At 43.3% G+C, this 27401-nt stretch overlaps 1 protein-coding gene across 2 annotated transcripts; it reads right to left on the bottom strand.

Annotated features, from left to right (window-relative positions):
- LOC143942761 (uncharacterized) lies at positions 1 to 25404 on the bottom strand. Of its 2 annotated transcripts, none has more exons than XM_077464151.1 (7): positions 25258 to 25404; positions 14550 to 14625; positions 10985 to 11299; positions 9685 to 9711; positions 7254 to 7559; positions 4114 to 4265; positions 1 to 1229 (listed from the first exon to the last, which is right to left on the bottom strand). In XM_077464151.1, exons 2-7 carry the CDS (start codon positions 14590 to 14592, stop codon positions 1113 to 1115), a joined length of 960 nt encoding a protein of 319 aa, XP_077320277.1. In that variant the 5' UTR covers positions 14593 to 14625; positions 25258 to 25404; the 3' UTR covers positions 1 to 1112. The 2 variants fall into 2 exon arrangements, with proteins under 2 accessions (XP_077320277.1, XP_077320278.1); XM_077464152.1 differs by lacking the exon at positions 25258 to 25404 and adding an exon at positions 21067 to 21140.
- Positions 25405 to 27401: the final 1997 nt, after the last annotated feature.

Raw genomic sequence — 27401 nt, 5'->3', positions numbered from 1 at the left:
CAACAAGTGGCGTAGGTTCGTCTTGGACCACTTCACTCTTGCAGGACTTACTTGAGTGACACTTGAGTTCTTGAGGCAACTAAAGAACTCAAGTCATAAAGAACTCAGGTAACTCAAGTTACTTGATTTCTTTAGGCCGCCAGGCAGGCTTCTGCTCTCCCCGTACCTGATGAATAGGGAATCGTATGAGCAGCGTCACATGACCGTGATGACGTCGATGCTTTTCGCAACAAGTGGCGTAGGTTCGTCTTGAACCACTTCACTCTTGCAGGACTTACTTGAGTGACACTTGAGTTCTTGAGGCAACTAAAGAACTCAAATCCTAAAGAACTCAGGTAACTCAAGTTACTTGAGTTCTTTAGGCCGCCAGGCAGGCTTCTGCTCTCCCCGTACCTGATGAATTTGGGATCGTATGAGTGGCGTTACATGACGTGGTGACATCAACGCATTACACAACAACAAGTGGCGTAGCTTCGTCTTGGACCACAGGACTTACCTAAGTGACAGAGGTCACCTGTATGCATTGCCATCTTACTATTGCATATACAGCGACGAAGTGCATGAATTTAAAGGCATTATGCATTGATTTGCAGATTGTGATCCCATACCAGGAGTTCCAGTACTAGATATTTATCATTAAATATCCAGCAGGCTCATAATATTTACTGCTTTCCATTACCCCTGGGGGCCATACACACATAGAACGTCTCAATAGGATCCCTTATTGGTGTATTTCACTGCTCCATTGATCAAGTGGTATCCCCCGCAGGAGACCTATGGGTGTATGGGTAACTTTTGTACATTTTTACCAGACTCCAGTATTGCCTCTTGCTGCCTTGGTAGCCGCTTTATCTCTCGGGGGGCTCTTTTATCTGAGGTTTCCCCCATCTTGGTTTCCCCCATCTTGTCTTTTGGTCCAACCAGACATCACAGCCTACCTGAAGGGTACCCTTTTTCGTCTGGATCATTGCCAGAGACCTGTCCAGCATGGGTAACCCTACAGATAGCCCTGCTATCGCTGGTAAAGCTCTCTGGTTCATTTGAGCACGCAAGCCCCCCACTACATCAAAGTAAGGGCACCATCGGGGGGGTAAGTGAAGATGTTGGAAAAGTCACACAGAAAGCAGCCTACTGTTTGGTAACTGAGTCTGACATTCCAATTGACATGTGTCATGGTTCGTGCTGGTTTTATTCAATTCTTTTGGATGCAACATAGTTTCCATTTTACCCTAAAAGAGAAGAATAGAACATTATAAATAACATTTGATTTGCATATCAAAAACTTTTGGGGTTAGCATAAAGAAAATTTTGGAAGGCACATGGTGATGATATCATAGTGTAGTTATTATTTTGTACAATATGCAATATTGGCTATAAAAATAGCTGAAAGATAGATCTTGTTACCAACAACAACAGGATTCACCCCATCATTCTTCCTACAGTACTGGAATTAACATTTAGATATTGATTGGTTGTTTTGGGCAATTTTCTTTTGGAGACTTTTCTATTCTACTTTTTTATAATGCAAGAAAGCCCTCCCTCATGGCAGAGTTCGATGTTCTAAAGTCATAAAAGTTACTAACACTGGATTCCTTACTGATGTGCGAGTGATCGCAGATCAGCAAGTTGATTTTTGAACGAGCACTTAATTTGATTTAGCAAAAGAGACTCAAACAAAAAGCACTAGAAAACCTGTATTCTACAGAAACGTGGACTCATATCATTAATTTCCCAAATGTTTAACAAGAGCCTTGGGCAGTTGAAGCTGAAGGTTAGCTATAGCTTTAATTACAATACTTTCCTGTAATGAAGTATGTCCCACAATGTACAGGCTGCTGAATTCTGTAGAAATATTCACTATAGGGATACCCTGTCCTCTTCCTGCTGCTGAACTTCACTGAAAGACTGCCTTGTCATCTTTCTGCTGCTGACAACAATGCATGAAGTATGGGAGAACGCGTGCCTTCCTCCCATGTAAAAAAACAGATCTAGCAGCCAATTACTAGACCCTGGCATTGTCACATTACAGAGAGTTGTGGTGTCCAACAACAGGATATACTGCTGCTGAATTTCACTGCACGGCTTCCCTGCCCTCTCCCTGCTGATGAACTTCCCCACAGGGCTGCCCTGTCCTCTTCCTGCTGATGAACTTCCCTGCAGGGCTGTCCTGTCCTCTTCCTGCTGCAGAATTTCACTGCAGGACTGCCCTGTCATCTTCCTGCTGCTGAACTTCCTTACATGCCTGCCCTGTCCTCTTCTTGCTGATAAACTTCCCTGCATGCTGTCCTGTCCTCTTCCATCTGCTTCATTTCATTGCAGGACTGCCCTGTCCTCTTCCTGCTGATGAACTTTCCTGAAATGCTCTCCTGTACTCTTGCTGCTGCTGAATTATCACTGCTCTCTCCATGCTGATAAACTTTCCTGAAGAGCTGTCCTGTCTTCTTGCTGTTGCTGAATTACACTGCAAGGCTGCCCTGTCTTCTCCCTGCTGCTGAACCTCCCTGTAGGGCTGCCCTGTCCTCTCCCTATTGCTGAATTTCATTGCAGGGCTGCCCTGTCCTCTTCCTGCTGCTGAATTTCATTGTAGGGCTGCCCTGTCCTCTCCCCATTGCTGAATTCCATTGCAGGGCTGCCCTGTCCTCTTCCTGCTGCTGAATTTCATTGCAGGGCTTCCCTGTCCTCTTCCTGCTGCTGAATTTCTGGTGCTGAGGGGGTCATTAGCTTCAGGAATGGAGCTCAGTTGCATTAAGATGATCCCATGGGGACACACTCCCTCCTGCCCTCTCCTCCATTTAGAAAACTTTATTCACAGATTACACTGCTTGTAACATAGTCTTAGAGTCGAATCAGTCAAAGGATTCTCAGAACGCCTGAGCCATTCTTTGCAATGTATCCTGCTCATGTAATTGTGCCCCTCTCAATCTTATCTCCTCAATGGTCAACAAAGTCCTTGCTACATTAAAAGACCAATGGAGTTGGTCTGGGCATGGAAGGTCCAGGGCTAAACATGGGCATTCCTTTTAAAATTAAAAATGTATCTGCCTATAGCTATAGCTCTGGGTCTTCTAATGCAGTTTCCACCAAAGGGAGGACTCTGAGGTATACATGGCTTCATCATAAGAAAAGCGTTGTAAGTCTAGATCAGCCATTCTCAACCAGGGTTCCATGGAACTCTAGGGGTTCCTTGGACTGTGGCTGAAGGACTGCCCATTTGATGACATCTACATAAATGTGGGGCCAGCACCACTTGGCAGAGCCAGCTGCATGACACCAATGACCTTTTTAGCTGTTTGGAGGTGGCCTTCTGACCACCACTGTAATGCCTTGTACACATGATAGGATTTTCCGACAACAAAATCCCATGTTTTTTTTTAGACGGATGTTGGCTCAAACTTGGGTAGCATACACACGGTCACACAAATCTTGTCGGAAATTCCGAACGTCAAGAACGCGGTGACGTGCAACACGTACGATGAGCCGAGAAAAATGAAGTTCAATAGCCAGTGCGGCTCTTCTGCTTTCTTCCGAGCATGCGTGGAAATTTGTGCGTCGGAATTGTGTACACACGATCGTATTTTACGAAAACAGATTGTGTTGTTGGAAAATTTGAGATCCAGATCTCAAATTTTGTGTGTCGGAAATTCCCGATGCCTACACACGGTTGGAATTTCTGACAACAAGCTCCCATCGAACATTTTCCGTCGGAAAATCCTATTGTGTGTACGGGGCTTAAGTAGGACATTCTTCCCATTGGCCACCACTGTTTTGGTTTTAGTAGGGATTCCCCAAGACCTACACACGGTCTGAACTTCCGACAACAAGCTCCCATCGAACAATTTCCATCGGAAAATCCTATTGTGTGTACAGGGCTTAAGTAGGACATTCTTCCCATTGGCCACCAATGTTTTGGTTTTAGTAGGGGTTCCCCAAGATCTGAAAATTATTTCAAGTGTTCTAGTGGGGTAAAAAGATTGAGGCTGGTCTATATTTTTTATTACGGTTTGAGCTGTTGAAGGTAGATACTACAAAACTTGTCAGAAATGATTCTGCAATATATTGATACATCTTACCATATGAAATAAGTAAAGGGAATGGTTTTCTTTTTTAACTTACCTTGTTACTTTTACATTGATAGATAAAACAGCTGGTGATTATAACAAGAACCATGGTGGTGCTAATACAGATAAGAACAAGGAAAAACATTGTATTTTCTGAAGCAGACTCAGTTGATGTTCTCTTCTCAAAACAATTTTCCAAATGTGGTTCTGTTACATAAATACAATATATCCTCAAATTAATATTTTTTACAAAACACATAATAGACATATACAACACATCTCTAAGAAACTGCAATTTCATTTAATACAGAAGGTAAGGATATTTTTTCATAGTTACAGTATGCATCTACCATACCTATGGTATTCCAAGGAAAGCTTAAAATAATTTTTTATTAATTTTAAACCAATGTTTTTTTTTGGCATTAGCAAAGGGTGGAAATTGAGACATTTTTTCGAAAATAAATCAATAAATAATCAACTTTAAAAACATTTTTTTTTTTCAAATTTATGTTTTTTCTGGCATTTGCCAATGATGGAAATGTGAAGCTTTGACGGAATAAACCACTAAATATCAACATGTTTTAATATTTTAAGTTAATTTTAAATCCGTGTTTTTTTCGGCATTTGCCAAGGGGTGGAGGTGGAGAACTTTTTCATAATAAACCAATAAACAACATAATTTTTAATATTTTTTTTAATTCATTTTGAATCAGTGTTTTTGGCATTTGCCATGGGTGGAAATGGAGGCCTTTTTCAGAATAAACCACTAAAGATCAACTTTTTAAAATTTTACAAAACACATAATAGACATATACATATACAACACATCTCTAAGAAACTGCAGTTTCATTTAATACAGAAGGTAAGGATATTTTTTCATAGTTACAGTATGCATCTACCATACCTATGGTATTCCAAGGAAAGCTTAAAATAATTTTTTATTAATTTCGAATCAATGTTTTTTTTTGGTATTAGCAAAGGGTGGAAATTGAGACCTTTTTTCGAAAATAAATCAATAAATATCAACTTTAAAACCATTTTTTTTTTCTAATTTATGTTTTTTCAGGCATTTGCCAATGATGGAAATGTGAAGCTTTTACAGAAAAAAACACTAAATATCAACATGTTTTAATATTTTAAGTTAATTTTAAATCAGTTTTTTTTCGGCATTTGCCATGGGTGGAAATGGAGGCCTTTTTCAGAATAAACCACTAAAGATCAACTTTTTAAATTTTTTTATAAATGTCAATGTTTTGGCATTCGCCTTCTTAAGAATTGGTGTTTAAAAAAAAATGTAATCAATTTTCAATCAGCATTTTTGGCTTTGGCCAATGGTGGAGATGGAAAACATTTTTTCAAAATAAGCCACTAAACATCAACATTTTTAATATTTTTAATACATGCCAATGTTTTTTGGCATTCGCCTTTGGCATTTGCCTTCTTAAGAATTGGTGTTCAAAAAAAAATGTAATCAATTTTCAATCAACGTTTTTGGCTTTGGCCAGCGGTGGAGATGGAAAACTTTTTTTCAGAATAAGCCACTAAACATCAACATTTTTAATATTTTTAATACATGTCAACGTTTTTTGGCATTCGCCTTTGGCATTTGCCTTCTTAAGAATTGGTGTTTAAAAAAAAATGTAATTAATTTTCAATCAACGTATTTGGCTTTGGCCAATGGTGGAGATGGAAAACTTTTTTTCAGAATAAGCCACTAAATATCAACATTTTTAATACATGTCAATGTTTTTTGGCATTTGCCTTCTTAGGAATTGGTGTTTAAAATTTTTTTTTATATTTTTCAACCAACGTTTTTGGCTTTGGCCAATGGTGGTGATACAAAACTTTTTTCAGAATAAGCCACTAAACATCAACATTTTAATATTTTTAATACATGTCAATGTTTTTTGGCATTCACTTTTGGCATTTACCTTCTTAAGAATTGGTGTTTAAAAAAAAATGTAATTCATTTTCAATCAACGTTTTTGACTTTGGCCAATGGTGGTGATAGAAAACTTTTTTCAGAATAAGCCACTAAACCAACATTTTTAATATTTTTAATACATGTCAATTTTTTTTATCATTCTCCTTCTTAAGTATTGGTGTAACTGTTGCATTCATATGGTTTTATGGTAAGGACAAACTCTAAACTGCATCTTTGCCTAGCCAGTTGTAGAATGAATGGATATATCGGCCATTATAGATCAGCCAACAACTTTAAAAGAATGGTCTAGTTTTAGAGAGCAAAGCAAGCCTATGTTTAGGTAAAAAACTAAAAAAAAAAAAAAAAAAATCAGCACAAGGGTAGTTACTTATATTTATTGAGAAGTGTCCCTAGTGCTGGTGCCGGCTGTTCTAGTTGAAATCCAAAGTTCTCTGATCTACCCCCCATTACCCCAGCAGGCGTAATCTTCTGGTGCCACAGTGGTCAATAGGAGTGATTGACTTGTCATAGGCACTCGTCAAGAGTGCCAACTATGTCCGCCTTTTCTGCCTCCTTTTCCACTAGTATATCTGTACTATAGTCTCCATGATTGACAAGTGCTCTATGGATGGAAGAGGTGGATCTTTCATTCATCCATCATTCATTGATGAAAGCTATAGTACAGCTTCAATGAATGAAAGTGGGAAGGAAGGAGGAAAAGTGGGGGGGGAGAGGACAGGCTTCATTGGCACGCTTGATGATATTACGCTTGCAACACTGCAAGATTACAGCTGCTAGGGTGTCCGAGAGGGGGGGAGTCAGAGGACTTCTGATTTCAATTAGAACAACCGAAACCACCACTTCTCATTGAATGTAAATACTGTCCATTGTGCTAATGAAAAAAAACAAAAAAACACTCAAATGTAGGCTTTAATAATATTCAGTAAATTTATCAACTATACTAAAGTCATCCTTCAAAAGGTGGAACCACAGGTGAACATCATAGTTGGAAAACATATATATTTATTGCTTTGCCAAATGGTTTGTAGTTTTGGCCAGATTTTCGACTTTCCATTTTAGCACTGCTCCTTCATGGGTCAGCTCCTTGTTCATTGGACAGAGATAGTGGTGCCGATATACTGACCAATGAGAAGACCAGAGGCATGGAAGTGACATCGAAGGCTAAAATACTGGACCAGTAAAATTACTTTCTTAATGTGCAACTTCATGTCACCCATCTGTACTCTACAGACTTCCCAAAAGAAACTCACCAAAAACGTTGACCCGGTACATTCGCTCCACTATTTTTCCTTTATTTGAAAGTATACAGGCTCTGTACATTCCTTCATTTCTCTTCATTACGTTACTAAATATTAAGGAGCCATTTGGTGAGCTGGACAAGCTTCCTTCATACATTTTCTCTAGAATGCGAAAATTTCCATTAACTTTTGTTGCAGCCAAGTAAACCCATCTCTCCGTAAGCCAATCAATCTCTTCGATTTCACTTTTTTCAATTATACCATCTTCCAGTGGCAGGATGAAGTTTTCTCCAACTGTAGCATATACAAGTGTTGGGCCTTCAAAAGAAGATTCATAATACACATTAGTTTATACAAGTATGTGCTTATTGCCGTTGAGATCAATAGCACAATAACCGGTCCCTCCACACATGCCAGGGTGCTAGGTGTAATCGTGGACTCTGACCTCTCTTCCAAACCCCACATCCAATCACTGGCCAAATTTTGCAATCCTAACCCCCTCGCAACATTTCCAGAATTTGCCCCTTCTTAACTAATGGTTAAAATTACTCATTCACTCCCTGGTTATCTCTCTCCTTGACTACTGCAATTTCCTTCTCACTGGCTTACCTCTAGACAGATTACCTCCACTTCAGTCCATTATAAATACTGCTGCCAGACTCATACTCTTTACTAACTGATCCATGGCAGCTGCCCTTCTTTTCCAATCCCTTCATTGGCTTCCACTAGCTCAACATAAAAAATTCACAATACTAACCACAAAGTACAAGGCCATCCACAACATCGTTCCCAGCTACACCACCAACATTATTTTTAAGTGTTAACCAAATTGTCCCCTCTGCTCCTCCCAAGACATCTTGCTTTCTAGCTCCCTTGTTACCTCCTCCCATGCTTTTACCTCCAGGACTTCTCCGGAACCTCTCCCATCTTCTGGAACTCCATATCCCAGGATGTCTGGTTACTTCCTAACCTGTCCTACTTTAGGCAATCCTTGAAAACTCATTAATTCAGGGATGCCTACCCCACCTCCAACTAAAAACTGTTATTTGGCTACCTCCATCAGATCATCCCCCAGAGCTAATACCTTTTGTACCAACTCCCCGGCCCCTTGTAAGCTCCATGAGCAGGGCCCTCCTGTTCCTCCTTTATTGAACAGTATTGTAATTGAACTGTCCCCCTTTATACTGTAAAGTGCTACAAAAATGCTGGTGCTATATAAACCTTATATGAGAATAATAATAATTAAAATGTATTTATCATGACGTCCTTCAAAGGGGATCCATCAGAAGGGAAATATGGGGCTGCTAATGTTGGCTTGAGTTTTTGAGGTGTGCACCTACCCATCTAGTGGTCAATAACCTGGGAAAAGTAGGCAGAAGTTTAGATTTTTCAGCATGGGTGGATGCTTGTTCAAAGGCCATCATTTACTAGGTATGGTATCCAGTACCAAAATGGCAGCCCCAATGCTTGCACTCTTAAAAACAGGTCAGAAGGTCCAGCACCTCTATCTCTATTCTCAAAGGTTGATTATGTAATTCTTTTTGGATAGAGTATGGAGTGTTATGCCGCGTACACATGACCGGACTTTCCGACGGACTAGGTCCGACGGTCTTCCCGACAGACTTTTGGAGGAGGTCCAACAGACTTTCTGAATGAAAGGGACTTGGCCACACATGACCGGACTAAGTCCGTTCGAAAGTCCGTTTGTTTTCAACGTGATAACGTAAACGGGACTAAACAAGGAAGTTCAATAGCCAGTAGCCAATAGCTGCCCTTGCGTCATATTTGGTCTGTCGGAGTAGCACACAAACGGTTTTCACGATTTTTAGTCTGTCGGACTTGAGTCCATCGGATATATTTGAAACATGTTTTATTTCTAGGTCCGTTAGTTTTTTTAGTAAAAAAAAAGTCCTCTGGAGCCCACACATGATCTAATTGTCTGACGGATTCCGGTCTGCCAGACCAAGTCTGCCAGAAAGTCCGATCGTGTGTACGCGGCTTTAGAGGCTGCCATTTCTCTATTGCTGCCTGTGTCCCCATTGGGGAAATACCAGTGGCCTATGTAGCATGTCTGGCACCCAGAATAGATAATTTTTTTAACAGCCCCTCCCATACTTAATTTAACTTTAGATTCACACAACTTTCATCCAGGATTCACACATTTTTCCAATCAAATCCAATGATAAAAACTGCTTGAATCCTGTCTGAAAAGATTTATGAAAAGACCCTTTGATCTGTCATAGGACACTGGGTATGGCACACAAATTATGCAAGGCAGGCATGAACAAGGATGTAGATGGAGAGGTAAGTGGGCCCCTGTGGAAAAGCGGACACTTGTGTGCCTCCTACTCAACCCCATAGTGTGGATTTTATAATATTTGCTCATTATAAAAATGCACATGAATCAGATAAATAAAAGTAAAAATATAAGACTCGTACATACCTGTATCATGTTTGATATACTTATGATCTACGGAGGAAGAAAAAGCGCTTTCAGAAAATTTTCAGCAAGGTTATTTTATGGAGTAACAGATATCAAATTTGTATTTAAGTTCATATCAATAACCATGTCCCACATGGCAATATCATACATAGATCACCAATCCATCAGTTGCTGTAAGTGAATACATTCACTAAGTCTTCTGTGCTTATTGTGTCCATTGTGAGGGGTTCCCACCATCTCTGTGCTGAGTTTCCGGGTCTGTAATCCTGCTGGGCCCATTATTAGGGGTTCCCACCATCCCTGTGCTGAGTTCCTGGGTCTGTACATCGGCTGTGCCCATTATGAGGTGTTCTCACCAATCCCTGTAGTAAGTTTTCAGGTCTGTACACCTGCTGTGCCCAATAGAATGAGTTCCCACCATCCCTGCACCGAGTTCCTTGGTCTGTACACCTGCTGTGCCCAATAGAATGAGTTCCCACCATCCCTGCACTGACTCTGAGTTCCTTGGTCTGTACACCTGCTGTGCCCATTATGAGGGGTTTCCACCATCTCTGTGCTGAGTTCCTGGGTCTGTACACCTGCTGTACCTATTATGGGGGATTCCACCATCCCTGTGCTGAATTGTCGGGTTTGTACCCCTTCTGTGCCCATTATGAGGGGTTTCCACTATCACCATGCTGAGTTCCGGGGGCCGGACACCTGTTGTGCTCATTGTGAGGGATTCCCACCATCCCTGTGCTGAGTTCTGGGGGCTGTATACCTGCTCTCTCCATTATGAGGGGTTCCCACCATCCCTGCTAGCATGACCTCTGTAGATTTAGTGAGGAGTTTCAGAGAATTAGGATAGATTCCCCATCTCCTATCTTAAAGTGAAATTGTCAGAGTCCTCATCAGCATCCCCTCCCCTGTGTCAGAGAACCAATCAGTCCCCCTTTCATCCATAGAGCAAAAGCAGGTCTGGACAGAGGAAGTGCTGTCCTCTTGTGAAGTCTGAAGCAAATATGTCATTGGTTGCCAGGATGCTGGTGGTCCTGGGGCAGGGGTTGGGTGGTAAGAAACAGAGACCATGGGCAGCCTCTGCTGACCTGAATCCTCAATCTGTGCATGTTGAGGGTTTGCCCCTGCCAGTTCTTGGAGTGCGCCAGGTGTGGCCCATGGACCACCATTTGGAGACCCCTTTAATGTAAATTGCTGCCCCACTAATAAATATGGACACTCAGGAAATAAAGAGAGATGCAGCCAAGATCAAGAAACATTTCAGAGTTGTTGGTCCAAAAATAAAAAAACATTAATGACTTACTTTGAACAATGACGCGATACTGTATTGAAGAGCTATTGTTATCAATTGTCATTATATCCACTGAATATTCATCTCCGTCTTCCCAACTCAGAGCCTTTATAATCAGTGATCCACCATGAGCGCAGCTTAATTTGTCTCTGTATCTGATGTACGGAATATTTAGGGATCCATTTCCAAAACTCGTGGCAATATGATCTTCTTTTTTTTTCCAAATATATTCTGTTTGATTTAGTAGGCATTCAGGCAACAATAGAATGACCTCTTCCTCCTTGTGACCAACTATAATTTTTTTATCAAAACTTTCAGAGGTGACACCTAGACAAAAAACAGAAATGTGTGTTACTGGGGTTGATTTACTGAAGGTAAATAGACTCTTCACTTTGCACAGAAATTTTCCCCAGAAGTTAGTCACCATGAGTGATCACCGGAGTGGAGTAATTGTTGGAGCGATCACCGGAGTGGGGTGATTGTTGGAGCGATCACCGGAGTGGGGTGATTGTTGGAGCGATCACCGGAGTGGGGTGATTGTTGGAGCGATCACCGGAGTGGGGTGATTGTTGGAGCGATCACTGGAGTGGGGTGATTGTTGGAGCGATCACTGGAGTGGGGTGATTGTTGGAGTGATCACCGGAGTGGGGTGATTGTTGGAGTGATCACTGGAGTGGGGCGATTGTTGGAGTGATCACTGGAGTGGGGCGATTGTTGGAGTGATCACCGGAGTGGGGTGATTGTTGGAGTGATCACTGGAGTGGGGCGATTGTTGGAGTGATAACTGGAGTGGGGAGATTGTTGGAGTGATCACTGGAGTGGGGTGATTGTTGGAGTGATCACTGGAGTGAATGGAGAAGTGCGGTGGAAGGCATGAACGGGATCGCTGGGGTGCCAGAGCAGCTGGGACGGTGTGGATGCAGAGGACCGTGATCACTGGAACGATGTGGTGAACTTTGAGAAGAAATGTTGGAGCAGCTGGAGGTGTGGGAGTACATGCAGGCTGCAGTGTAGGAGCTGTAGGGGGGAACCACTGTGAAAGACTACTAGGCACTGGGAGAAGAAGAGCCAGCAGAGAGGTACTGTGTAAACTGGGAGTACTGGGAGACTGTCTGAGGGTGATTGACTGAGTATACTGCCAGGTACTTGTAGAACTGCTGGTACTGTGAGAACCAAGGGGCACTGTGAGTACTGAGGGGCACTGTCATAAAAACTGAGGAACAATGTGAGTACTTAGGGGTGCTGCGAGTAATCAATGGTCAAAGTGAGTGCTTAAGGGCACTGTGATTACTGAGGGGAACTGGAAGTAACCAAGAGGCATTGTAAGTAGCAAGGGTCACTGTGAGTTAACAAGCGGCAATGTGTAACTGAGGGACACTGTGAGTAATGAAGGGGCACCTGCGAGTACTGAAGAGCACTGTGTGTAACCAAGAAACTGTGTAGAATTATGGGGCATGGCGAGTATTGAAGGAAGCTGTGAGTACGGAGGGGCATTGTGTGTAACTGAGCGGCAATGTGAGTAAACCAAGGGGGCGCTGTAAGTACTGACGGGCACTGTGATAAAAGCTGAGGAGCACTGTGAGAACCAAAGGGCACTGTGAGTAAGCTGGGGTACACTGTGAGTAAGATGAGGGGCACTGAGAGTAAGCTGAATGGCACTGTGAGTAAGCTTACGGCAATATGATTACTGAGGGGCACTGTGAGTAAGATGAGGGGCACTGTGAGTTCCAAGGGGCAGTGTGAGTACTATGGGGCACTGCGAGTATCAAGGGGCACTGTGAGTACCAAAGGGCACTGTGAGTAAACAAAAAAAGTGGAAATCCCATTTAGTTGGTGGATAATGACCAGTAGAAATTCCCTTCTTCCAGGTTCATTATAATACACCCACCCTATACCTTGACACATAGAAGTAGTTCAATCCACAACCTCTTTGCCAGAGTTACATGAATACAAAAACTGAGTACTGAGGGGCACTGTGATAAAAGCTGGGGAGCACTGTGAGTACTGAAGGGCACTGTGAGTAAGCTGAATGGCACTGAGTATTGGGGGACACTGTAAGTAAGCTGAATGGCACCGAGTAGTGATGGGCACTGTGAGTAAGCTGAATGGCACAGAGTAGTGATGGGCACTGTAAGCTGAATGGCACCGAGTAGTGATGGGCACTGTGAGTAAGCTGAATGGCACTGAGTATTGAGGGGCACTGTGAGTAAGCTTAGGGCAATATGGTTACTGAGGGGCACTGTGAGTAAGATGAGGGGCACTGTGAGACCTGAGGGACACTGTGAGTACCAAGGGGCACTGCGAGTAAACAAAAAAGTGGAAATCCCATTTAGTTGGTGGATAATGACCAGTAGAAGTTCCCTTCTTCCAGGTTCATTATAATACACCCACCCTATACCTTGACACATAGAAGTAGTTCAATCCATCATCTCTTTGCCAGAGTTACAAGAATACAAGAACTGAGTACTGAGGGGCACTGTGATAAAAGCTGAGGAGCACTGTGAGTACCAAAGGGCACTGTGAGTAAGCTGAAAGGCACTGTGAGTACCGAAGGGCACTGTGAGTAAGCTGAATGGCACTGAGTATTGAGGGGTACTGTGAGTAAGCTGAATGGCACTGAGTATTGAGGGGCACTGTGAGTAAGCTGAATGGCACTGAGTATTGAGGGGCACTGTGAGTAGGCTGAATGGCACTGAGTATTGAGGGGCACTGTGAGTAGGCTGAATGTCACTGAGTAGTGAGGGGCACTGTGAGTAAGCTAAATGGCACTGAGTAGTGAGGGGCACTGTGAGTAAGCTGAATGACACTGAGTATTGAGGGGCACTGTGAGTAAGCTGTGGGGCACTGTGAGTAAGCTTAGGGCAATATGGTTACTGAGGGGCACTGTGAGTAAGATGAGGGGCACTGTGAGACCTGAGGGACACTACGAGTACCGAGGGGCACTACGAGTACCGAGGGGCACTGCGAGTAAACAAAAAAGTGGAAATTCCATTTAGTTGGTGGATAATGACCAGTAGACATTCCCTTCTTCCAGGTTCATTATAATACACCCACCCTATACCTTGACACATAGAAGTAGTTCATGCCATCACCTCTTTACCAGAGTAACAAGAATACAAGTACTGAGTACTGAGGGGCACTGTGATAAAAGCTGAGGTGCACTGTGAGTACCAAAGGGCACTGTGAGTAAGCTGAGGGGCACTGTGAGTACCGAAGGGCACTGTGAGTAAGCTGAATGGCACTGAGTATTGAGGGGCACTGTGAGCAAGCATAGAGCAATATGATTACTGAGGGGCACCGTGAGTAAGATGAGGGGCACTGTGAGACCTGAGGGGCACTGTGAGACCTGAGGGGCATTGCGAGTACCAAGGGGCACTGCGAGTACCAAGGGGCACTGCAAGTAAAAAAAAAAAACTGGAAATCCCATTTAGTTGGTGGATAATGACCAGTAGAAGTTCCCTTCTTCCAGGTTCATTATAATACACCCCCCCATACCTTGACACATAGAAGTAGTTCAATCCATCACCTCTTTGCCTGAGTTACAAGAACACATTGGAGGATATCACTATAAACTTACCATGTGTAAGCAGTAAAATGACTGATAATACAAGAGAATCCATCTGGCTTTCAGTTAACTGGTTTCTTCCACGGAGCTAAAAAAGAGTAAAAAAAAATGTTAAAAGCACAGAAACTTCCTACTGTACCTACCGTATAGTACATCCTTCCTCTTTGGTAGAGTGGCTACATGTTGTGACCTCACATTTATGATAAGGTCATGTTCTACCTCCAGGGCTGTTGCAGGTACACCAAGCTCCTAGATCACACCCCATATTATTGTATTGTGAAGATTGTGATACCTCATAAGGTAAGAGAACAGGACTGTCGGAGGAAGTAAGGGGTTTAAAGTAGACCTGGACTCAGTGAAGATGCTGTTATAGGAACATCTAGAAAAGTTATTTGTGACTAAAATCACCCTGAAAAATATTCATTTTTGTTTCCTAGTCCTCCTGGAAAATAGCAATGTACCTCCTGCACCTTGAGCTGGACAAGCTGTATATCCGCAGTATGAGATCATCTAAGGCACTGCTCCCTCTGACTGTTATGCCGTGTACACACGACCGGACTTTTAGACGGACTAGGTCCAACGGTCTTCCCAACGGACTTTCGGCGGAGGTCCGAAGGACTTTCTGAACGAACGGACTTGGCCACACACGGACTAAGTCCTTTTGAAAGTACGTTCCTTATTAACGTGATGACGTAAGATGGGACTAAACAAGGAAGTTCAATAGCCAGTAGCCAATAGCTGCCCTTACGCTGTATTTGGTCCGTCGGACCAGCACACAGACGAACGGTTTTCCCGGTTTTTAGTCCGTCGGATAGAAATGAAACATGTTCTATTTCCAGGTGCGTCTGATTTTTTTAAAATAAAAAACGGTCGGACTAGCCCACACAACACACAATCGGATTGTCCGACGGACTGATCCTAGTCTGCTGGGAAATTCCGGACGTGTGTATGCGGCATTGATCTCACCAGATCTGGAGTGAGATTTGATGATGTCACTGTTAGGCAAACAGCAATGTGCAATTTGGTGTTTACTGAATTATTGCAGGGTGAGTTGACAAGACAGATGAAACAGTATGCAATCAGTAATGAGCAAGAGTCCATGGAACCAAATACAGGAACTGAGATGCAGAAGCAGTAGTTTCCACACTTGAGCACTAGGTGGCAACAAAGTATAGCTGATTCCTAGAGAATGGGTAGAACAAACTGCAATATTATCATTCAAATGCAGTTACTTGCACCCCCCTGGGAAATGAGTATAATGCCCCTCTCTCACTAGGAGGCTGGTTGTTGCTGATAGTCTATGTAGCTGGCCGCAGGGATCCTCAGGGTATGGCTGGAACATTCTTTGGTCTGGAGGTTCAGGCAGCTGAAGGCAATGCCAACCCCACTGGAAGGGCAGTACTCTGAAGTCAGCTAGCACAGTGTCCACCACAGTGAATGGGGGTTAGGTAGAAGGTACACACTTTTTTGCTCTTTGCTGAAGATCCACATGCTGGACACAGCTATATAAGACACAGTGCCAGTCACACCTCATGTGCACAGTCACTGCTGTCACATCGGGTATGGTCTTCCTGAGCACTAGAGGGGAAGAAACAGGGGCATTTTTTAACTCCAGTCATAGCCATAGGTCCTGGATTTTTGTAAAAAATAGTAGCTTGTACCCAGTACTAAACAAGGTCGGTGAAGGGGGAATCCACCGCAGCAGTACTGCAATGCTCACTATTCTCCTTGCTGGAGAAGAAGCTGTACCTGGGGATCTCCAAGGCAAGGAACTTCCTGCTCCTGTTTCATCCATTCTGTGGATCTCGGCTTGCTCTACCTCTATCATTACCCAACTAGTCATCAAATGATTCCGCTATTGTGCTGCTCACTGCTTTCCTCTCTGGAGAGGACGTTTTACCTGAGGGCTTGTAATGCAAAGATCTCCTTGCTCAAGATGATGTTGTACCTGAGGATTTGTAGTGCAAGGATCTCCTTGCTTCTGTTCTTGCTGGAGATGATGTTGTACCTGAGGATTGTTGTACGATGTTGTGTGATGTATCTGAGGAAAGCTCACTGCTTTCCTCTCTGGAGAGGACATTTTACCTGAGGACTTGCAATGCAAGGATCTCCTTGCTTCTGCTCTTGCTGGAGATGATGTTGTACCTGCGGACTTGTAGTGCAAGGATCTCCCCACTTCTGCTTCATCCATGCTGTGGATCTGTGCTTATCCTACCTCTATTATTACCCACCAGTTATCAGGTGATGGCACTATTATGCTGCTCACCGTTCTCCTTGCTGTACCTGAGGATCTGTAATGGAATAATCTTCCTGCTTCTGCTTCATTGTCCTTGCTGGAGAAGAAGCTATTCCTGAGGATCTCAACGCAAGGATCTCATTGCTTCTGTTTCTTCAATTCTGTGGATCTGTGCTTGCTCTACCTCTATCATTACCCCATCAGCCATCAGATGATGCCACTACTATGCTGTTCACTGTTGTCCTTGCTGGAGAGGATGTTGTACCTGAGGATTTGTAGTGCAAGGATCTCCCCGCTTCTGCTTCATCCATGCTGTGGACCTGTGCTTATCCTACCTCTATCATTACCCCACCAGTTATCAGATGATGGCACTATTATGCTGCTCACTGTTCTGCTTGCTAGAGGTAAGTGTGTGTGAGTGAGGACCTGCAGTGCAAGGATCTCCCTGCTTCTGCTCCATACCACTACTATGCTGCTCACTGTTCTTGCTGGAGAGGATGTTGTACCTGCAGACTTGTATTGCAAGGATCTCCCCGCTTCTGCTTCATCCAGGCTGTGGATCTGTGCTTATCTTACCTCAATCATTACCCCACCAGTTATCAGGTGATGGCACTATTATGCTGCTCACAGTTCTCCTTGCTGTACCTGAGGATCTGTAATGGAATAATCTTCCTGCTTCTGCTTCATTGTCCTTGCTGGAGAAGAAGCTATTCCTGAGGATCTCAATGCAAGGATCTCATTGCTTCTGTTTTTTCAATTCTGTGGATCTGTGCTTATCCTACCTCTATCGTTACCCCACCAGTTATCAGATGATGCCACTATTATGCTGCTCACTGTTGTCCTTGCTGGAGAGGATGTCGTAACTGAGGATTTGTAGTGCAAGGATCTTCCCGCTTCTGCTTCATCCATGCTGTGGATCTGTGCTTATCCTACCTCTATCATTACCCCACCAGTTATCAGATGATGGCACTATTATGCTGCTCACTGTTCTCCTTGCTGGAAATAAAGCTGTACCTGAGTGAGGACCTGCAGTGCAAGGATCTCCCTGCTTCTGCTTCATCCTTTCTGTGGATCTGTGCTTATGCTACCTCTATCATTACTCCACCAGTTACCAGATGATGCCACTATTATGTTGCTCACTGTTCTCCTTGATGTAGGGGAAGCTGTACCTGAGGTTCTGCAGTGCAAGGATCTCCCTGCTCCTGTTTCATCCATTCTGTGGCCCTGTGCTTGCCCAACCTCTATCATTACTCCACCAGTTATCAGATGATACCACTACTATGCTGCTCACTGTTCCCCACGCTGGAGGGGAAGCTGTACCTGAGGACCTGCACTGCAAGTATCTCCCTGCTCTTATTCCATCTATTCTGGAAAACCTAATTAACCCACCCCTCCCCTATCATATTATACATTCCCTGGAAGCTGAGGCCCTGTAGAAAAAAAAAAGACTATAGTTGCAATTTTTTACATTCTACACTATTTATATAACTGTTTTATATTTTCAGGAAGAAATACACCCAACAACATTTTATCCCAAATTTTATGTAGAAAAAAAAAAAGATAAGGTTGAGTTGAGTAGATAGATACCAAATATGGTAAATCCTCAAAACTGTGCTAAGCAGAGTCCCTCTTTCTTGTCTCCAAAAATTGCGAGGCATTCCTAAACAATTGCCATTTAAAAAAAATACAAATTTCACTTTTTTTTAACCCTTTGTTACATCTCAGAGCTGCTCATCTCCTGCAGCCTCTTTGCAGCCACTTCCCGGCTACATGCACTGCAGCCATGGCTGAACAGTGTTTCTCAGGGAAGGGTTTTCTGATGGTGACAACAGTGGGCCAGAAATGTTTGCAACTCCCTGAGTCTATTTGCATTTGTTAATTATTACTCAGGAGTCAACAGGTTAGACAGGTCTGTAAAAGCCCAGCTTAGTCTTTACAAAATATTGACTCTTGCTTGGCAACACTCCCAAAAGAGTACAGAAATAAATCACAGAAAGTACATACAACGAAGGTCAGGTCTACCACTAGGAACGAGTCTATAGATGGGGAAGGTAATCTTATCTCATATAAACTTAACAACACTTTTTAAATATAATACCAAATATAATATTCAAACATTCGTTGTCTCGAAAAAAATAATCCTAGAAGAGGGGTGTCAATAAGGGTAACAAATGTTTTGTGCCTACAGGCTCCAGTACCAATGGTGTACACCAGGGGTCTCCAATCTACAGCCCATGTGCCACTATAAGATTTTACCTGAACCGCCGCAACTTCCCCTGTATGTTACGGGGGGGCTCTGATGTGAAAGATGTGCTCTGATATGAGAGGGGGAGGCTTAAATGTGTAAGGGGGGGGGGGTGGGACTCTAGAGTGAAAAGTGGACTCTGATGTAATGGGTGGCTCTCATTCTCAAAGTAGACTCTGATGTAATGGGGGGCTCTCATTCTCAAGGTAGACTCTGATGTGAAGGTGGGATTTCGATGAGTAGGGGGACTCTGACGTGAAAGGTGCACTCTGACGTGAAGGGGAGGCTCTGATGTGAAAGATAGACTCCAATGTGAAGAAGGGCTCTGATGTGATGGGAGCTCTGAAGTAAAGGGAGGCTTAATGTGTAAGGGCGGCTCTAATGTGAAAGGGGGACTCTGACATGAAAGGTACACTCTGATGTTATGGGTGGTCTGATATAAGGGGGATGTTTTAATGTGTAAGGGGGCTCTAAAATTAAGGGTAGACTCTGATGTGAAAGGTAGACTCTGATGTAAAGGTGGAACTCTCTCTGATGTAAAGGTGGGACCATCTCTGATGTGAAGGGTGGGACTCTCTCTGATGTGAAGGGTGAGACTCTCTCTGATGTGAAGGGTGGGACTCTCTTCGATGTGAAGGGTGGGACTCTGATGTTAAAGGCAGACTATGACATGAAGGGGGGATCTGATGTTAAAGGCAGACTATGATGTGAAGGGGGACTCTGATGTGAAGGGGAAACTTCCGATGTGAAGGTGGGACTCTGATGTACAGGTGGGACTCTGATTTGAACGGGAGACTCGGATGTTAAGGGTGGACTCTGATGTAAAGGTGGGATTCTGATGTGAAAACTGAACTCTGATGTTATGAGTGCTCTGATGTAAGGGGGGGTCTTTTATGTGAAAGGGGGCTCTCAAGTGAAGGGTAGACTCTGATGAGAAGGGGGGACTCTGATGTTATGGGACGTTTGATGTAAAGGGGGTTAGGACTTTGATGTGTAAGGGGGCTCTATAATTCAGGGTAGACTCTGATGTGAAGGTGGGACTCCGATGTGAAAGGCGGACTCCGATGTGAAAGGCGGACTCCGATGTGAAAGGCGGACTCTGATGTGAATGGCAGACTCCGATGTGAAAGGCGGACTCCGATGTGAAGGGGTGGACTCCGATGTGAAGGGGTGGACTCCGATGTGAAGGGGTGGACTCTGATGTGAAGGGGGACTCTGATGTGAAGGTGGGACTCTGATGTGAAGTGGGGGGGCTCTTATATGAAGTTGGGACTCTGATGTGAAAGGTGGACTCTGATGTGAATGGGAGCTCTAATGTAAGGGGGGGGGCTTTAATGTGTAAGAGGGACTGTAAAGTGAAAAGTGGATTCTGATGACGTAAAGAGGGGACTCCGATGTGATGGGGCTCTTATGTGGGGGGGACTCTGATGTGATGGGAGCTCTTATGTGGGGGGGACTCTGATGTGAAGGTGGGGGACCCCTGCTGTACAGAGCACCTCCAGGTCCCCATATCACATTTTACATAAAATTACAGATTGAAAAGGAAAGATCTTATTTTTTTTATAACATTCAATTACAATGTAACTTGTATAACAATTGCCTATTATATTATTATTTTTATTATCATTCTGTTTTTATTTTTATTTTATTTTTTTTAGATTTTATAAAAAATTTTCATGGAAAGTGAAAGTAATGAAAATGTCACTGCCGAGTCAATATCCCCAATAGGAGTAAGTGTAAGCCTTGCTGTGGTCCATAGGGGGGCGCATAGGAGGTAGAGCCTAGGTGGGGAAAACCGGCGGGGACTTGTAGACTGACTAACGCCTGAGCTCTGGCACAGCGCCCAAAAGCTGGAGATATTTTCCGAAGAACGAAGACTAAAGGTCTGAGGGTGACATTTATAGAGAAGTCGGCCTACGCCCCCGAGACGCTACGCTGTTGGAGCCATACGCTTCATCCGAAAAGATTCTTGTTCGGACAGCGGTCACATAGAGAATCTTAGTAAGGAATACTCCGATAGATTGAAAAGAATAAAAGTCTTACTTTACCTTCGTAAAATGGACTCCAACAATGTTTCACTTTTGTCCTACAAGTCACATCTGCTCCAGGAAGTACTCATGTCCGCCCTCCTCCCACTTCTTAACTACTTGAGTCCCTGAACCTTTTATCTTCCTCTACCTCTCTTATGCCACAGAGCAAGGGGCACAAATCATCCACAAAACGGGCGACTTTTTCGCACATTTGCGATGTCTCAATTTTTCATTTTAGTTTAGGATTTCATTTAAAATTTTATTTTGATTTTTTTTTTATTTCGTTTGCATTTGATGCCCGTTCTACTCAGATGGCAGCATACTACCCCGTGTACGCTGCCACGGATTAGCATCGGGAAGGAAATTATGGTAAGTATTTGACGTTTGGTGCCAACGTGGCAGCATACATGTGGCAGTATACTGCCATGTTTTTTTGTTTTTTTGCCCCAGTGCCGGGAAAAGGAAAATTAACGTAAGTATTTCATAAAATTTTTCCTCGTTCCCTGGTACCAACTTGACAACGTATATGTGGTAGCTGTCGTGGATTGGCGTCAGGAAAAGGAAAATGAAGGTAAGTATTTAATCAATTTTTCCTCGTTCCCTGGTACCAACTTGACAACGTATATGTGGTAGCTGTCATGGATTGGCATCAGGAAAAGGGAAATTAAGGTAAGTATTTGATAAAATTTTTCCTCGTTCCCTGGTACCAACTTGACAACGTATATGTGGTAGCTGTCGTGAATTGCCGTCAGGAAAAGGAAAATTAAGGTAAGTATTTGATAAAAATTTTCCTGGTTCCCTGGTACCAACTTGACAATGTATATGTGGTAGCTGTCGTGGATTGGCATCAGGAAAAGGAAAATTAAGGTAAGTATTTGATAAAATTTTTCCTCGTTCCCTGGTACCAACTTGACAACGTATATGTGGTAGCTGTCGTGGATTGGCGTCAGGAAAAGGAAAATTAAGGTAAGTATTTGATAAAAATTTTCCTCGTTCCCTGGTACCAACTTGACAACGTACATGTGGACGCTGTCGTGGATTGGCATCAGGAAAAGGAAAATTAAGGTAAGTATTTGATCAATTTTTCCTTGTTCCCTGGTACCAACTTGACAACGTATATGTGGTAGCTGTCGTGGATTGGCATCAGGAAAAGGAAAATTAAGGTAAGTATTTGATCAATTTTTCCTCGTTCCCTGGTACCAACTTGACAACGTATATGTGGTAGCTGTCGTGGATTGGCGTCAGGAAAAGGAAAATTAAGGTAAGTATTTGATAAAATTTTTCCTCATTCCCTGGTACCAACTTGACAATGTATATGTGGTAGCTGTCATGGATTGACGTCAGGAAAAGGAAAATTAAATTAGGAATTTAATCAATTAGGAAAAGGAAAATTAAGATAAGTATTTGATCAATTTTTCCTCATTCCCTGGTACCAACTTGACAACGTACATGTGGACGCTGTCGTGGATTGACGTCAGGAAAAGGAAAATTAAGGTAAGTATTTAATCAATTTTTCCTCGTTCCCTGGTACCAACTTGACAACGTACATGTGGTAGCTGTTGTGGATTGGCGTCGGGAAAAGGAAAATTAAGGTAAGTATTTGATCAATTTCTCCTTGTTCCCTGGTACCAACTTGACAACGTATATGTGGTAGCTGTCGTGGATTGGCGTCAGGAAAAGGAACATTAAGGTAAGTATTTAATCAATTTTTCCTCGTTCCCTGGTATCAACTTGACAGTGTATATGTGGTAGCTGTCGTGAATTGCCGTCAGGAAAAGGAAAATTAAGGTAAGTATTTGATAACATTTTTTCCTGGTTCCCTGGTACCAACTTGACAACGTACATGTGGACGCTGTCGTGGATTGGCGTCAGGAAAAGGAAAATTAAGGTAAATATTTGATAAAATTTTTCCTCGTTCCCTGGTACCAACTTGACAACGTATATGTGGACGCTGTCGTGGATTGGCGTCAGGAAAAGGAAAATTACAGTAAGTATTTGCTACAATTTTTTTCTTTCCTGGAGCCAACTTGGCAACATGAGATATCTCACAAAAGTGACACATTTGTGTAAATATTTTCTTCTCTCTTTTCTTGTGACAAAACTGAAGAAATGACACTTGTCTACAATGTAAAGTAGTGAGTGTACAGCTTGTATAACAGTGTACATTTGCCGTCCCCTCAAAATAACTCAACACACAGCCATTAATGTCTAAACCTCTGGCAACAAAAGTCAGTACACCCCTAGTGTTAATCCCTTCACTGCCAGCACCATCTTTACAGTAATCAATGCATTTGTAATCGCATGATCGCTGTATTAATGACAATGGTCCCAAAAATGTGTCAAAATTGTCTGACGTGTCCGCCATAATGTTGCAGCCATGATAAAAATCGCAGATCGCCGCCATAACTAGTAAAAAAAAAAAATATTAATAAAAATGCCATAAAACTATCCCCTATTTGTAGATGCTATAACTTTTGCACAAACCAATCAATATGCACTTATTGCGATTTTTTTAATTTTTTTACCAAAAATATGTAGAAGAATACATATCAGCCTAAACTCAGGAAAAAAAATGTTTTTTTATATATTTTTTGGGGGATATTATAGCAAAAAGTAAAAAAATAATGTTTTTTGCTATTTTTTTTTTTCAAAATTGGCGCTCTTTTTTTTGTTTCTATAGCAAAAAATAAAAGCCGCAAATGCCACCAAAAGAAAGCTCTATTTGTGGGGGGGGGGAAGGACATAAAATTTTGTTTGGGAGCCACGTCCGCGCAATTGTCAGTTAAAATCGGCGCAGTGCCGAATCGCAAAAAAAGTGCTCTGGTCTTTGGCCAGCCAAATGATCCGGGGCTGAAGTGGTTAAAGTCATTTGTTTCAAGTCACAAATATGGGGGCAGCCCATAGACATGTGCAAAGGATGTGCCAGGTGTGTCTGGGCACACCCTCACACCCTATTCCAGGGCTCAACAACCCAGGTGACAGGTAGTCCACTGGTCTTTGGCCAGCCAAATGGTCCGGGGCTTAAGCGGTTAAAGAGGTGTTCCAGTCTCTCCCCCCCGAAAACACTTAAGGTGGGGTTCCACCCTAAAGTGGAACCTCCGCTGATCAGAACCCTCCCCCCCCGGTGTCACAATTGGCACCTTACAGGGGGGAGGGGGGTGGAGATACCTGTCAAAGACAGGTATTTACACCCACTTCCAGGCATAGACTCCCATGGGAGTCTACGCCTTTTTCTGTCCTGCGCTGTCTGTTGGGACACACACGGGTCTCAGAGACAGCGCGGACAATTCTTATTGCGCTGCGCGACTCGCGCATGCGCAGTAGGGAACCAGGAAGTGAAGCCGATTCACTTCACTTCCTGATTCCCTCACCTAGAATGGTGGCGGCAGCAGCCGAGAGCCGAGCGATCGATCGGCCTCGGCTGCCGGCATCGCTGGACCCCGGGACAGGTGAGTGCCCATTTATTAAAAGTCAGCAGCTGTAGTATTTATAGCTGCTGGCTTTTAATATTTTTTTTGTAGGTGGAATCCCTCTTTAAGTGTGTCCTAGTGTGTGTTCTAACTGAAGGGGGAGGGGACTGTGTAGGGAAACTAACAGATCGCTGTTCATACTCTGTATGAACAGACGATCTGTCAGTTCACTCCTCAGAGAACCCGGAAACTGTGTGTATACAGTTCCTCTATGTGCCCCGAGCGATTGCGGGAGCCCGGCGGTGATCGAGACTTCCCACCCCTGAGTCCAAATTCAAGCCCCGCCATCCAAGTGGACATAGAGTTTGAATATAGTTATGCCAAGTGAAGCGAGGCCGTGCCTGAAGCCCTCTGTTGGAACGCATATGGCGGCGTCACGCATGCGCACTCCAGCGGGTAGCAGAATGTGATGGGGTAGCCGAATGTGACGTGTCACCGGCTTCCCTTGCCCGTTCACTGGCATATTACTCCTTCCATTAGCTTTCTGCTTACATTTGACTTAGAAAAGAAATTTTCAACCTTGTAGCTCTTCTTCGGATGACTCCTACATAAAGGATTTTTTCACATAGAGACGCTTTGTTGTTTTAGTGTTGCGGTGGTGAATTAAAACGCGATCGAGGTCACAGTACACAGAAGATATAGAGTTGGAGTCTCGGAAATGCTGTTAGAGCTTTGGGTTTCCTGGCAAAGCTTGAAACTAGTGACTTAGTAGAAAAACAAAAATGCAACAAATTCTTACCTCTGTGACACGTTCAGACGAATCTCGCAATGTTTCACTTCCTTACAACAGTCTCTTGATATCTCTCTCTCACACACCCATACAAGGAACTCACTTGGTGCACTCTGCTCTCCGAGAGGGACGTGTGCAAAGCCGCATCAGAGCCAAGCACAGAGCTCATTTTACAACAGCAGATAGAGATTGTCAACAGCAGATGAAACCCAATGTTTTTTTTTTAAATGACGAATGCATAAGCAAACATTTATTTTTTCTACCTATTTCAATAAACCCAATTTATACCATTTGTAGCGCCTTTGTGTGTGTTTTACAAAAAAAAAAAAAGTACAGCTGCATTTTGTGTGATTCCACCAAAACGATCAAACAATTTAATGACGTCACATCCAATCAACTTGGGTAGGGATGGGAGGTTTTGGGGTTCCCACTTGACTTCAGAAAAACTTCAGGGACATTCTTCCTATATACAGTCTATATGTACAGTCTCTATATACAGTCTAAGAACAGCCACTATGTACAGTCTCTATATATAGTCTCTATGTACTGTCTATATATACAATCTCTATGTACAGTCTCTAATTAGGGTGCCCGCTAGGGTGACCACATTTTCAAACTGCCATTCAGGGACACCCCCCCCCCCCCCAGCACCCATGCTTGCCCAAAAAAAGATGTTTTTTTTGATACCTGCCAGTGCCCTCCTCCTTTAAAACACACACAGGGAATGCAGTTAACCCCTTTATCATCCCCCCTAGTGTTAACCCCTTCTCTGCCAGTGACACTTTTACAGTCATCTGTGCCTTTTCATAGCACTGATCGCTGTATAAATGACAATGGTCCCAAAATTGTGTCAAGTGTCCGATCTGTCGCAGTCCCGATAAAAAAAAAATAACGCTAAAGTGCAGTTATTTTTTGAAGTTATTTTTTGATGTGGAGCGTCTGCAGGTTTTAATCAATTAATAGTGACTAAAGAATGAAGGGAAGTGTAAAGAGAAACAAGTCGTATTTGCCAACAAGTTGCTGTATCACATTATAGAGCTGGTCATGATATTTGCTGCCAGCCTGCAACAACAAACACATACCTGGAAGTTTTGTTGGCAGCTCGAAGTTGGGTCATGGCCCTCGTGGGCGGGAGAAGGCTCAGGAGGAGAACTGGAGAAGTCGGGCTGCTGGCTGGCAATGTGCTGCTGCAGGCAGCGGCTGCGGAAGTAGTCGGCAGCCGTCCCCGGGACTTGCACTGGGCACAGGCTGGATCCTGCCTTACAGCAGTGCCACTACCAGTCAGGAGACTCGGGAGGAAGAGGCCCGAGATACTGGTGGCTGCTCTCTCTCTCTCTCTCTCTGCTGCTGAGGCCGGAGGCGGAGAAGGAGAGGAGGTGGATGGAGTGGACTTGGAGGAGCGCTGCTTAGCCAACATCACTGGTTGCTAGACGCGGGGCGGCCCTAGCAACCATACAGTTCAGCAAATGTTTATCAGGGTGGCGGACTGGTGGTCACAGGCGGTGTGTTTTGTTTTTATTCCGGGAGCCCGGGACACTGTATTGTCCCGGAATGAAGGTGCCCGGGACACGGGACAAAAATATTAATTAAGGGACAATCCCGGGCAATCCGGGACAATCCTGAACTGCCATTCAGGTTCAGGTGTCCCTGAATGGCAGTTTGAAAATGTGGTCACCCTATCTGTAATGTAGTCTCTAATTACAGTCTCTATGTACAGTCTTTATGTGCAGTCTCTATGTACAGTCTCTAATGTACAGTGTCTATGTACAGTGTCTACGTACAGTGTCTAATGTACAGTGTCTAATGTACAGTGTCTAAATGTACAGTCTCTAATGTACAGTGTCTATGTACAGTCTCTAATGCACAGTCTCTAATGTAGTCTCTAATGTACAGTCTCTGTGCACAGTCTCTAATGTAGTCTCTAATGTACAGTCTCTATGTACAGTCTCTATGTACAGTCTCTATGTACAGACTCTAATGTACAGTCTCTATGTACAGTCTCTAATGTACAGTCTTTATGTACACTCTCTAATTACAGTCTCTATGTACAGTCTCTAATGTACAGTCTCTAATGTACAGTGTCTATGTACAGTGTCTATGTACAGTGTCTAATGTACAGTCTCTAATGTACAGTCTCTATGCACAGTCTCTAA

Source organism: Lithobates pipiens, unplaced genomic scaffold (genome assembly GCF_037356315.1).
Source record: "Lithobates pipiens isolate NorthernLeopardFrog02 unplaced genomic scaffold, aLitPip1_a1.2 Scaffold_30, whole genome shotgun sequence".
Lineage (NCBI taxonomy): Eukaryota > Metazoa > Chordata > Amphibia > Anura > Ranidae > Lithobates > Lithobates pipiens.
The sequence above is the reverse complement of the archived record's forward strand: the minus strand, read 5'-3'. Positions and strand labels throughout refer to the sequence as shown.